The sequence below is a fragment of the Salvelinus alpinus genome, chromosome 7 (genome assembly GCF_045679555.1).
Source record: "Salvelinus alpinus chromosome 7, SLU_Salpinus.1, whole genome shotgun sequence".
In the NCBI taxonomy this organism is placed as follows: Eukaryota; Metazoa; Chordata; class Actinopteri; order Salmoniformes; family Salmonidae; genus Salvelinus; species Salvelinus alpinus.
In genome coordinates, this window is record NC_092092.1 from 72,294,122 (window position 1) to 72,307,771 (window position 13,650).

Genomic DNA, 13,650 nt, shown 5'->3' on the forward strand with positions numbered 1-13,650 from the left:
TGATGGCTTGTAGTGATGACGCAAATAATGAATGCATTCAGTTACATTGACTAGGTATCCCCCTTACCCCTTACCCTTACCCTTACTTACCCTTACCCCTTACTCCTTACCGTTACCCCTTACTCCTTACCGTTACCCCTTACCCCTTACTCCTTACCGTTACCCCTTAACCCTTACTCCTTACCCCTTACTCCTTACTTACCCTTACCCCTTACCCCTTACTTACCCTTACCCCTTACTCCTTACCGTTACCCCTTACTCCTTACCGTTACCCCTTACCCCTTACTCCTTACCGTTACCCCTTACCCCTTACCCCTTAACCCTTACCCTTACTCCTTACCCCTTACTCCTTACTTACCCTTACCCCTTACCCCTTACTTACCCTTACCCCTTACTCCTTACCCTTACCCCTTAACCCTTACCCCTTACTCCTTACCCCTTACCTGTTACCCCTTAACCCTTACCCCTTACCGTTACTCCTTACCGTTACCCCTTACCCCTTACCGTTACCCCTTACTCCTTACCGTTACCCCTTACCCCTTACTACTTACCCCTTACTCCTTACCCCTTACTCCTTACCCTTGCCCCTTACCCCTTACTACTTACCCCTTACTCCTTACCCTTACTCCTTACCGTTACCCCTTACCCCCTCCCCCCTACCCCTTACCACTTACCCCTTACTCCTTACCGTTACCCCTTACCCCTTACCGTTACCCCTTACCGTTACCCCTTACCGTTACCCTTTACCCCTTACCGTTACCCCTTACTCCTTACCGTTACCCCGTACTCCTTACCGTTACCCCTTACCGTTACCCGTTACCCCTTACTCCTTACCGTTACCCCTTACCCCTTACCGTTACCCCTTACTCCTTACCGTTACCCCTTACCCCTTACTCCTTACCGTTACCCCTTACCCCTTAACCCTTACCCTTACTCCTTACCCCTTACTCCTTACTTACCCTTACCCCTTACTTACCCTTACCCCTTACCCCTTACTTACCCTTACCCCTTACCCCTTACTCCTTACCCTTACCCCTTAACCCTTACCCCTTAACCCTTACCCCTTACTCCTTACCCCTTACCTGTTACCCCTTAACCCTTACCCCTTACTTACCCTTACCCCTTACCACTTACCCCTTACTCCTTACCGTTACCCCTTACCCCTTACCGTTACCCCTTACTCCTTACCCCTTACCGTTACCCCTTACCCCTTACTCCTTACCCCTTACCGTTACCCCTTACTCCTTACCGTTACCCCTTACCCCTTACTACTTACCCCTTACTCCTTACTCCTTACCGTTACCCCTTACCCCTTACTCCTTACCCTTGCCCCTTACCCCTTACTACTTACCCCTTACTCCTTACCCTTACTCCTTACCGTTACCCCTTACCCCCTCCCCCTTACCCCTTACCACTTACCCCTTACTCCTTACCGTTACCCCTTACCCCTTACCGTTACCCCTTACCGTTACCCCTTACCGTTACCCTTTACCCCTTACCGTTACCCCTTACTCCTTACCGTTACCCCGTACTCCTTACCGTTACCCCTTACCGTTACCCGTTACCCCTTACTCCTTACCGTTACCCCTTACCCCTTACCATTACCCCTTACTCCTTACCGTTACCCCTTACCCCTTACTACTTACCCTTCCCCCTTACCTGTTACCCCTTACCCCTTACTCCTTACCGTTACCCCTTACCCCTTGCCCCTTTCCCCTCCCCCCTTCCCCTTCCCCTGTCCCTGTCCCTTTCTTGTTTTTAAACTGTGAGAGAAGCGCTACACCTGTTGCAGAGAGGCTGTACTACACAGAATGAGGTGCATAATGCCACACACACGTTACGTCATGGCACGTCACAATTTAACGTACAGTGGGGTCAGTTTTTTCAACTTTTCTCCAATACTATTGAGCCATTACCATGTCAATCAACGCTTGAATAGAAACCTAGTTCACACCCCAGATGTTGATACCAACACGGTCGCTACAATCCCATTCGTTTTCATTGCAGCCTCGTTTGAATGCCGCGGTTGCTCAGATTTGTACGGAATGGGGTTAGTCACCATTATATTTTTCTCCTTTCAAGTGTAGCTGGACATATCCTATGGGTTGTGTGTGTAGGTATGTACGTAGGTGTCTGTAGGCATGTCTCAAACTCCTGTCTCTGGCTGTTTCGCCCTCTAGGTCTCTGTCAGGGCGGATAGTGGGTGGTGTGTGGTGGTTCTTCACTCTCATCATCATCTCGTCCTACACGGCCAACCTGGCTGCTTTCCTCACAGTGGAGAGGATGGTCTCCCCCATAGAGAGTGCTGAGGACCTGGCTAAACAGACTGAGATCGCCTACGGAACTCTAGATGCTGGTTCCACCAAGGAGTTCTTCAGGGTGAGACCTGTGGTTTACTTATAGACACACACCTGTTTGACTGGCATGTACATGCAGTTTACTCACACACACACACACACACACACACACACACACACACACACACACACACACACACACACACACACACACACACACACACACACACGATCCTAACCCCTCCTCTCTCCCCAGCGGTCTAAGATCGCGGTGTTTGAGAAGATGTGGTCGTACATGAAGTCGGCCGACCCCTCAGTATTCGTGAAGACCACAGACGAGGGCGTGATGAGGGTCAGGAAGTCTAAAGGGAAGTATGCCTACCTGTTAGAGTCCACCATGAACGAGTACATCGAGCAGAGGAAACCCTGTGACACCATGAAGGTGGGGGGGAACCTGGACTCTAAAGGATACGGTATCGCCACGCCCAAGGGCTCGCCCCTAAGGTAATGACGTGGAACTGCACCTCTGCCTCAGAGCTGGAATGGCTTAGCCAGCCTTTTTTGCATGCAGATTGTTTGTATGGAGATACTAGATACATCCCTTTTCCCTATATTGTGCATTACTTTTGACCAAGTTCCACAAGGTGCTGGTCAAAAGTAGTGAACTATGTAGGGAATAGGGTGCCATAGGGCTCTGGTCTAAAGTAGTGAACTATGTAGGGAATAGGGTGAGATGCATGCATTATAAACATCAAACACTTGACACGCTGTTTTGTGTCATAAGCAGCATGTATGACCTACTGTTAAAAGGTGTCTTTATATTTTCACAATGGCAATTTGTGTAACCTCTATGACTACTGCAGAGCTGTGTACAGCGGTAATTTGTGTAACCTCTATGACTACTGCAGAGCTGTGTACAGCGGCAAGAAAAAGTATGTGAACCCTTTGGAACTACCTGTATTTCGGCATAAATTGGTCCTAACATTTGACCTGATCTTCATCTAAGTCACAACAATAGACAGACACGGTGTGCTTAAACTATTAACACACAAATTAATGTATTTTTATTTTCTATATTGAATATATCATTTAAACATTCACAGTTTAGGTTGGGAAAAGTATGTGAACCCCTAGGCTAATGACTTCTCCAAAAGCTAATTGAAGTCAGGAGTCAGCTAACCTGAATTTCAATCAATGAGATGAGATTGGAGATGTTGGTTAGAGCTGCCTGCCCTAAAAAAACACTCACACATTTTGAGTTTGCTATTCACAAGAAGCATTGCCTGATGTGAACCATGCCTCAAACAAAAGAGATCTTCGAAGACCTAATATTAAGAATTGTTGACTTGCATGAAGCTGGAAAGGGTTAAAAAAGTATCTCTAAAAGCCTTGATGTTCATCAGTCCACGGTAAGACAAATTGTCTATAAATGGAGAAAGTTCAGCACTGTTGCTACTCTCCCTAGGAGTGGCCGTCCTGCAAAGATGACAGCACAGAATGCTCAATAAGGTTAAGAAGAATCCTAGAGTGTCAGCTAAAGACTTAGTCTACGATACGTAAAACACTAAACAAGAATAGTGTTCATGGGAGGACACCACGGAAGAGGTCACTGCTGTCCAATAAAAACATTGCTGCACATTTGAAATTCGAAAAAGAGAACCTGGATGTTCCACAGCGCTACTGGCTAAATATTCTGTGGACAGATGAAACTAAAGGTGTGTTGTTTGGAAGGAAAACACAACACTATGTGTGGAGGAAAGACACATCACACCAACCTCAAAACCTCATCCCAACTGTAAAGTATGGTGGAGGGACCATCATGGTTTGCGGCTGCTTTGCTGCCTCAGGGCCTGGACAGCTTGATATCATCGACGGAAAAATTAATTCCCAAAGTTTATCAAGACATTTTGCAGGAGAATGTTAGGCTATCTGTCGGCCAAATGAAGCCGTTCAATAAAGACATGAAAACATATTGTTTGTGTGTTATTAGTTTAAGCAGACTGTGTTTGTCTATTGTTGTAACTTAGATAAAGATCAGATCAAATTTGATGACCAATTTATGCAGAAATCCAGGTAATTCCAAAGGGTTCACATACTTTTTCTTGCCACTGTATCTCTGTGTCTGTGTAACCTCTATGACTACTGCAGAACAGTATATCTTTGTGTCTGTGAGAGCTGAAGCCTTGCTACGCCCTTGACATCCACCTCTTGGGCCTTGGTCACGCTGACAGGACTCTGAGTGCTTACAGAAGTGGTCTGTGGAAATCTGACCCCCACTTTCTTTCCTCCCTCCTTCAGAAGCACTTGTTCTCCTCTCCTTTACTCCTCTCTCCTTGACTCTCCTCTCTTCTCCTCTGTTCTCCTCTGTTCTCCTCTGTTCTCCTCTGTTCTCCTCTGTTCTCTTCTGTTCTCTGTTCTCGTCTCTTCTCCTCTGTTCTCCTCTGTTCTCTTCTGTTCTCTTCTGTTCTCCTCTCTTCTCCTCTCTTCTCCTCTCCTCCTCTGTTCTCCTCTGTTCTCCTCTGTTCTCCTCTCTTCTCCTCTGTTCTCCTCTGTTCTCCTCTGTTCTCCTCTCTTCTCCTCTGTTCTCATCTGTTCTCCTCTCTTCTCCTCTGTTCTCCTCTGTTCTCCTCTGTTCTCCTATGTTCTCTCTCTGTGTTGTGTTCTAGTGCAGTTTTATTTGGCCTGGTTCCTTTGAATCCTCAACTATGGTCTCTCTCTCTCTTTCTCTCTCTCTCTGTCTCTCTTTCTCTCTCTGTCATTCTCTCTGTCTGTCTCTTTCGCTCTCTTTCTCTCTCTGTCTCTCTTTCTCTCTCTGTCTTTCTCTCTCTCTGTCTCTTTTGCTCTCTTTCTCTCTCTGTCTTTCTCTCTCTCTCTGTCTTTCTCTGTCTCTCTTTCTCTCTCTGTCTTTCTCTCTGTCTGTCTCTTTCGCTCTCTTTCTCTCTCTGTCTTTCTCTCTCTCTCTGTCTCTCTTTTTCTCTCTGTCTTTCTCTCTCTCTGTCTCTTTCGCTCTCTTTCGCTCTCTGTCTCTCTCTCACCCTCTCTGTTTCTGACTTCAGACAAGCAATCACACAAACACACACACACAGCTCTCATAAACAATGTATCTGGGCAGAAGCTCTGTGGGACTATTTAAACCGACGTCTGTCTAGTGTTTTCACTCTACTCCTGTAAGCACTCAGATCATCAATGCAGACTGATGTTATGAGGCTTTAATGAGAAATGATTAGAAAAACTGATTTTGTATTTGTCATTATTTGTATTATTTGGTAATAGCTACAGCAGGCAACTCAACACCCACCTAACCTCACCTCTCATGACCACAGTCCATGTTTTCTATGTATTCTGTTCCAGAAAGGGCTGGGAGGGGTCCTAATAAACATGTATTCTGTTCCAGAAAGGGCTGGGAGGGGTCCTAATCAACATGTATTCTGTTCCAGAAAGGGCTGGGAGGGGTCCTAATCAACATGTATTCTGTTCCAGAAAGGGCTGGGAGGGGTCCTAATCAACATGTATTCTGTTCCAGAAAGGGCTGGGAGGGGTCCTAATCAACATGTATTCTGTTCCAGAAAGGGCTGGGAGGGGTCCTAATCAACATGTATTCTGTTCCAGAAAGGGCTGGGAGGGGTCCTAATCAACATGTATTCTGTTCCAGAAAGGGCTGGGAGGGGTCCTAATCAACATGTATTCTGTTCCAGAAAGGGCTGGGAGGGGTCCTAATCAACATGTATTCTGTTCCAGAAAGGGCTGGGAGGGGTCCTAATCAACATGTATTCTGTTCCAGAAAGGGCATAGAGGGGTCCTAATCAACATGTATTCTGTTCCAGAAAGGGCTGGGAGGGGTCCTAATCAACATGTATTCTGTTCCAGAAAGGGCTGGGAGGGGTCCTAATCAACATGTATTCTGTTCCAGAAAGGGCATAGAGGGGTCCTAATCAACATGTATTCTGTTCCAGAAAGGGCATAGAGGGGTCCTAATCAACATGTATTCTGTTCCAGAAAGGGCATAGAGGGGTCCTAATCAACATGTATTCTGTTCCAGAAAGGGCTGGGAGGGGTCCTAATCCGCTCCATGTATTCTGTTCCAGAAAGGGCATAGAGGGGTCCTAATCAACATGTATTCTGTTCCAGAAAGGGCATAGAGGGGTCCTAATCAACATGTATTCTGTTCCAGAAAGGGCATAGAGGGGTCCTAATCAACATGTATTCTGTTCCAGAAAGGGCTGGGAGGGGTCCTAATCAACATGTATTCTGTTCCAGAAAGGGCTTGGAGGGGTCCTAATCAACATGTGTTCTGTTCCAGAAAGGGCTGGGAGGGGTCCTAATCAACATGTATTCTGTTCCAGAAAGGGCATAGAGGGGTCCTAATAAACATGTATTCTGTTCCAGAAAGGGCTGGGAGGGGTCCTAATAAACATGTATTCTGTTCCAGAAAGGGCTGGGAGGGGTCCTAATAAACATGTATTCTGTTCCAGAAAGGGCTGGGAGGGGTCCTAATCAACATGTATTCTGTTCCAGAAAGGGCATAGAGGGGTCCTAATAAACATGTATTCTGTTCCAGAAAGGGCTGGGAGGGGTCCTAATCAACATGTATTCTGTTCCAGAAAGGGCTGGGAGGGGTCCTAATCAACATGTATTCTGTTCCAGAAAGGGCTGGGAGGGGTCCTAATCAACATGTATTCTGTTCCAGAAAGGGCATAGAGGGGTCCTAATAAACATGTATTCTGTTCCAGAAAGGGCTGGGAGGGGTCCTAATAAACATGTATTCTGTTCCAGAAAGGGCTGGGAGGGGTCCTAATAAACATGTATTCTGTTCCAGAAAGGGCTTGGAGGGGTCCTAATCAACATGTGTTCTGTTCCAGAAAGGGCTTGGAGGGGTCCTAATCCTCTCCACGTATTCTGTTCCAGAAAGTGCTTGGTGGGGTCCTAATCATCTCCATGTATTCTGTTCCAGAAAGGGCTTGGAGGGATCCTAATCCGCTCCATGTATTCTGTTCCAGAAAGGGCTTGGAGGGGTCCTAATCTCCATGTATTCTGTTCCAGAAAGGGTTTGGAGGGGTCCTAATCATCTCCATGTATTCTGTTCCAGAAAGGGCTTGGAGGGGTCCTAATCCTCTCCACGTATTCTGTTCCAGAAAGGGCTTGGAGGGGTCCTAATCTCCATGTATTCTGTTCCAGAACGGGCTTGGAGGGGTCCTAATCCGCTCCATGTATTCTGTTCCAAAAAGGGCTTGGAGGGGTCCTAATCCGCTCCATGTATTCTGTTCCAGAAAGGGCTTGGAGGGGTCCTAATCAACATGTATTCTGTTCCAGAAAGGGCATGGAGGGGTCCTAATAAACATGTATTCTGTTCCAGAAAGGGCTGGGAGGGGTCCTAATAAACATGTATTCTGTTCCAGAAAGGGCTGGGAGGGGTCCTAATAAACATGTATTCTGTTCCAGAAAGGGCTGGGAGGGGTCCTAATAAACATGTATTCTGTTCCAGAAAGGGCTTGGAGGGGTCCTAATCAACATGTGTTCTGTTCCAGAAAGGGCTTGGAGGGGTCCTAATCCTCTCCACGTATTCTGTTCCAGAAAGTGCTTGGTGGGGTCCTAATCATCTCCATGTATTCTGTTCCAGAAAGGGCTTGGAGGGGTCCTAATCATCTCCATGTATTCTGTTCCAGAAAGGGCTTGGAGGGATCCTAATCCGCTCCATGTATTCTGTTCCAGAAAGGGCTTGGAGGGGTCCTAATCTCCATGTATTCTGTTCCAGAAAGGGTTTGGAGGGGTCTTAATCATCTCCATGTATTCTGTTCCAGAAAGGGCTTGGAGGGGTCCTAATCCTCTCCACGTATTCTGTTCCAGAAAGGGCTTGGAGGGGTCCTAATCTCCATGTATTCTGTTCCAGAAAGGGCTTGGAGGGGTCCTAATCCGCTCCATGTATTCTGTTCCAAAAAGGGCTTGGAGGGGTCCTAATCCGCTCCATGTATTCTGTTCCAGAAAGGGCTTGGAGGGGTCCTAATCCGCTCCATGTATTCTGTTCCAAAAAGGGCTTGGAGGGGTCCTAATCCGCTCCATGTATTCTGTTCCAAAAGGGGCTTGGAGGGATCCTAATCCGCTCCATGTAATCTGTTCCAGAAAGGGCTTGGAGGGGTCCTAATCATCTCCATGTATTCTGTTCCAGAAAGGGCTTGGAGGGGTCCTAATCAACTCCATGTATCCTGCTCCAGAAAGGGCTTGGAGGGGTCCTAATCTCCATGTATTCTGTTCCAGAAAGGGCTTGGAGGGGTCCTAATCAACTCCATGTATTCTGTTCCAGAAAGGGCATGGAGGGGTCCTAATCCTCTCCATGTATTCTGTTCCAGAAAGGGCATGGAGGGGTCCTAATCCTCTCCACGTATTCTGTTCCAGAAAGGGCTTGGATGGGTCCTAATCATCTCCATGTATTCTGTTCCAGAAAGGGCTTGGAGGGGCCCTAATCCTCTCCATGTATTCTGTTCCAGAAAGGGCATGGAGGGGTCCTAATCCTCTCCACGTATTCTGTTCCAGAAAGGGCTTGGAGGGGTCCTAATCCTCTCCATGTATTCTGTTCCAGAAAGGGCATGGAGGGGTCCTAATCCTCTCCACGTATTCTGTTCCAGAAAGGGCTTGGAGGGGTCCTAATCCTCTCCACGTATTCTGTTCCAGAAAGGGCTTGGAGGGGTCCTAATCCTCTCCATGTATTCTGTTCCAGAAAGGGCATGGAGGGGTCCTAATCCTCTCCACGTATTCTGTTCCAGAAAGGGCTTGGAGGGGTCCTAATCAACATGTATTTTAATGAGAAGTCTCCTATGGGGAGATTTCATTTAGTGTCTTTGAATAGTAATTTAGTGGACTGTCTCTGTAGGCTGCATGCACACAGCGAAGGTCCTTTCTCACAATCCATTTCTTTCTCTCACTCATTCTCTCTCACACACACACACACACGCTCACAGACACGGAACACACATACACTCCTAACCCCTCCTTCCTCCCCCCAGCGGCCTAAGATCAGACACACACTGAGCGTGGTCGGTGGTATTCACAGATGTCTGATACTGACAGAGAAGATGGGCTTCATTACTCAGATAATGTTTTGTAAGAGAGTATGAGACAATTTCGGACTGAATGGTCTCTTTCATTCATTGAGATCCCATTGTTCTGGTTAGACACTTAAGATGTGGGTAAATTATAATTTATAATAAATTATGGGTAAATTATCATTTGTTTAATTATTCTCTGTCCGAATCAGAAATTAGTGAACACCCTCTTTTTTGTTTACCAAGGGCTCTGTTCAATCAAATGTGCCTTAGAGGTATTGCCTGGGGACACCTTTGTTCTCACACAGGACACGTTCTGAATCTAGAAGCGTCTACCTGTGAGGGGAGTCTACTGAATATTCTCACAGTGTCTGAAACCATTCTGCAGTATCATTTTAGTACAATTAATATGAAATACGATGCCAGTTTGATTGAATTCATCTTTCAGAATTGCTACATTAATAGCTCTTCACTTCACAGGATCTCAACTGTTGTTACCCTGAAGACTGTTGTTGTGTTTTGACCTTGTCCTAGCTTCATCCCTGGTGTGTACTGTTGTGTTTTGACCTTGTCCTAGCTTCATCCCTGGTGTGTACTGTTGTGTTTTGACCTTGTCCTAGCTTCATCCCTGGTGTGTACTGTTGTGTTTTGACCTTGTCCTAGCTTCATCCCTGGTGTATACTGTTGTGTTTTGACCTTGTCCTAGCTTCATCCCTGGTGTGTACTGTTGTGTTTTGACCTTGTCCTAGCTTCATCCCTGGTGTGTACTGTTGTGTTTTGACCTTGTCCTAGCTTCATCCCTGGTGTGTACTGTTGTGTTTTGACCTTGTCCTAGCTTCATCCCTGGTGTATACTGTTGTGTTTTGACCTTGTCCTAGCTTCATCCCTGGTGTGTACTGTTGTGTTTTGACCTTGTCCTAGCTTCATCCCTGGTGTGTACTGTTGTGTTTTGACCTTGTCCTAGCTTCATCCCTGGTGTATACTGTTGTGTTTTGACCTTGTCCTAGCTTCATCCCTGGTGTGTACTGTTGTGTTTTGACCTTGTCCTAGCTTCATCCCTGGTGTATACTGTTGTGTTTTGACCTTGTCCTAGCTTCATCCCTGGTGTGTACTGTTGTGTTTTGACCTTGTCCTAGCTTCATCCCTGGTGTGTACTGTTGTGTTTTGACCTTGTCCTAGCTTCATCCCTGGTGTGTACTGTTGTGTTTTGACCTTGTCCTAGCTTCATCCCTGGTGTGTACTGTTGTGTTTTGACCTTGTCCTAGCTTCATCCCTGGTGTATACTGTTGTGTTTTGACCTTGTCCTAGCTTCATCCCTGGTGTGTACTGTTGTGTTTTGACCTTGTCCTAGCTTCATCCCTGGTGTGTACTGTTGTGTTTTGACCTTGTCCTAGCTTCATCCCTGGTGTGTACTGTTGTGTTTTGACCTTGTCCTAGCTTCATCCCTGGTGTATACTGTTGTGTTTTGACCTTGTCCTAGCTTCATCCCTGGTGTGTACTGTTGTGTTTTGACCTTGTCCTAGCTTCATCCCTGGTGTGTACTGTTGTGTTTTGACCTTGTGCTAGCTTCATCCCTGGTGTGTACTGTTGTGTTTTGACCTTGTCCTAGCTTCATCCCTGGTGTATACTGTTGTGTTTTGACCTTGTCCTAGCTTCATCCCTGGTGTGTACTGTTGTGTTTTGACCTTGTCCTAGCTTCATCCCTGGTGTGTACTGTTGTGTTTTGACCTTGTCCTAGCTTCATCCCTGGTGTATACTGTTGTGTTTTGACCTTGTCCTAGCTTCATCCCTGGTGTGTACTGTTGTGTTTTGACCTTGTCCTAGCTTCATCCCTGGTGTGTACTGTTGTGTTTTGACCTTGTCCTAGCTTCATCCCTGGTGTGTACTGTTGTGTTTTGACCTTGTCCTAGCTTCATCCCTGGTGTATACTGTTGTGTTTTGACCTTGTCCTAGCTTCATCCCTGGTGTGTACTGTTGTGTTTTGACCTTGTCCTAGCTTCATCCCTGGTGTATACTGTTGTGTTTTGACCTTGTCCTAGCTTCATCCCTGGTGTGTACTGTTGTGTTTTGACCTTGTCCTAGCTTCATCCCTGGTGTGTACTGTTGTGTTTTGACCTTGTCCTAGCTTCATCCCTGGTGTGTACTGTTGTGTTTTGACCTTGTCCTAGCTTCATCCCTGGTGTGTACTGTTGTGTTTTGACCTTGTCCTAGCTTCATCCCTGGTGTATACTGTTGTGTTTTGACCTTGTCCTAGCTTCATCCCTGGTGTGTACTGTTGTGTTTTGACCTTGTCCTAGCTTCATCCCTGGTGTGTACTGTTGTGTTTTGACCTTGTCCTAGCTTCATCCCTGGTGTGTACTGTTGTGTTTTGACCTTGTCCTAGCTTCATCCCTGGTGTATACTGTTGTGTTTTGACCTTGTCCTAGCTTCATCCCTGGTGTGTACTGTTGTGTTTTGACCTTGTCCTAGCTTCATCCCTGGTGTGTACTGTTGTGTTTTGACCTTGTGCTAGCTTCATCCCTGGTGTGTACTGTTGTGTTTTGACCTTGTCCTAGCTTCATCCCTGGTGTATACTGTTGTGTTTTGACCTTGTCCTAGCTTCATCCCTGGTGTGTACTGTTGTGTTTTGACCTTGTCCTAGCTTCATCCCTGGTGTGTACTGTTGTGTTTTGACCTTGTCCTAGCTTCATCCCTGGTGTATACTGTTGTGTTTTGACCTTGTCCTAGCTTCATCCCTGGTGTATACTGTTGTGTTTTGACCTTGTCCTAGCTTCATCCCTGGTGTGTACTGTTGTGTTTTGACCTTGTCCTAGCTTCATCCCTGGTGTATACTGTTGTGTTTTGACCTTGTCCTAGCTTCATCCCTGGTGTATACTGTTGTGTTTTGACCTTGTCCTAGCTTCATCCCTGGTGTATACTGTTGTGTTTTGACCTTGTCCTAGCTTCATCCCTGGTGTGTACTGTTGTGTTTTGACCTTGTCCTAGCTTCATCCCTGGTGTGTACTTCATCCCACCACCAAGCACTCTGTCGCCTCATCTACTCGACCTCTAACCCCTAACCATCCACCAAGCACTCTGTCGCCTCATCTACTCAACCTCTATCCTCTAACCATCCACCAAGCACTCTGTCGCCTCATCTACTCAACCTCTATCCTCTAACCATCCACCGAGCACTCTGTCGCCTCATCTACTCAACCTCTATCCTCTAACCATCCACCAAGCACTCTGTCGCCTCATCTACTCAACCTCTATCCTCTAACCATCCACCGAGCACTCTGTCGCCTCATCTACTCAACCTCTATCCTCTAACCATCCACCAAGCACTCTGTCGCCTCATCTACTCAACCTCTATCCTCTAACCATCCACCAAGCACTCTGTCGCCTCATCTACTCAACCTCTATCCTCTAACCATCCACCGAGCACTCTGTCGCCTCATCTACTCGACCTCTAACCCCTAACCATCCACCAAGCACTCTGTCGCCTCATCTACTCGACCTCTAACCCCTAACCATCCACCGAGCACTCTGTCGCCTCATCTACTCGACCTCTATCCTCTAACCATCCACCAAGCACTCTGTCGCCTCATCTACTCGACCTCTAACCCCTAACCATCCACCAAGCACTCTGTCGCCTCATCTACTCAACCTCTATCCTCTAACCATCCACCGAGCACTCTGTCGCCTCATCTACTCGACCTCTATCCTCTAACCATCCACCGAGCACTCTGTCGCCTCATCTACTCAACCTCTATCCTCTAACCATCCACCGAGCACTCTGTCGCCTCATCTACTCGACCTCTAACCCCTAACCATCCACCAAGCACTCTGTCGCCTCATCTACTCGACCTCTAACCCCTAACCATCCACCAAGCACTCTGTCGCCTCATCTACTCGACCTCTAACCCCTAACCATCCACCGAGCACTCTGTCGCCTCATCTACTCGACCTCTAACCCCTAACCATCCACCGAGCACTCTGTCGCCTCATCTACTCGACCTCTAACCCCTAACCATCCACCGAGCACTCTGTCGCCTCATCTACTCGACCTCTAACCCCTAACCATCCACCTAGCACTCTGTCGCCTCATCTACTCGACCTCTAACCCCTAACCATCCACCGAGCACTCTGTCGCCTCATCTACTCAACCTCTAACCTCTAACATTTACATTTACATTTACATTTAAGTCATTTAGCAGACGCTCTTATCCAGAGCGACTTACAAATTGGTGCATTCACCTTATGACATCCAGTGGAACAGCCACTTTACAATAGTGCATCTAGATCTTTTAAGGGGGGGGGGGGGGGGGCAGAAGGAT

General features: G+C 47.0%; 1 protein-coding gene across 3 annotated transcripts in view; it reads left to right on the forward strand.

Moving 5' to 3' along the window:
* The window catches only part of LOC139581629 (glutamate receptor 1-like), a 231,968-nt gene that overhangs the window by 168,328 nt on the left and 49,990 nt on the right, over positions 1-13,650 (forward strand). For all 3 annotated transcript variants that reach the window (XM_071411588.1, XM_071411590.1, XM_071411589.1), the window contains exons 12-13: positions 2,181-2,379; positions 2,554-2,801. In XM_071411588.1, the coding sequence (XP_071267689.1) occupies positions 2,181-2,379; positions 2,554-2,801 (447 nt within the window). The remainder of the gene's footprint in view (positions 1-2,180; positions 2,380-2,553; positions 2,802-13,650) is intronic.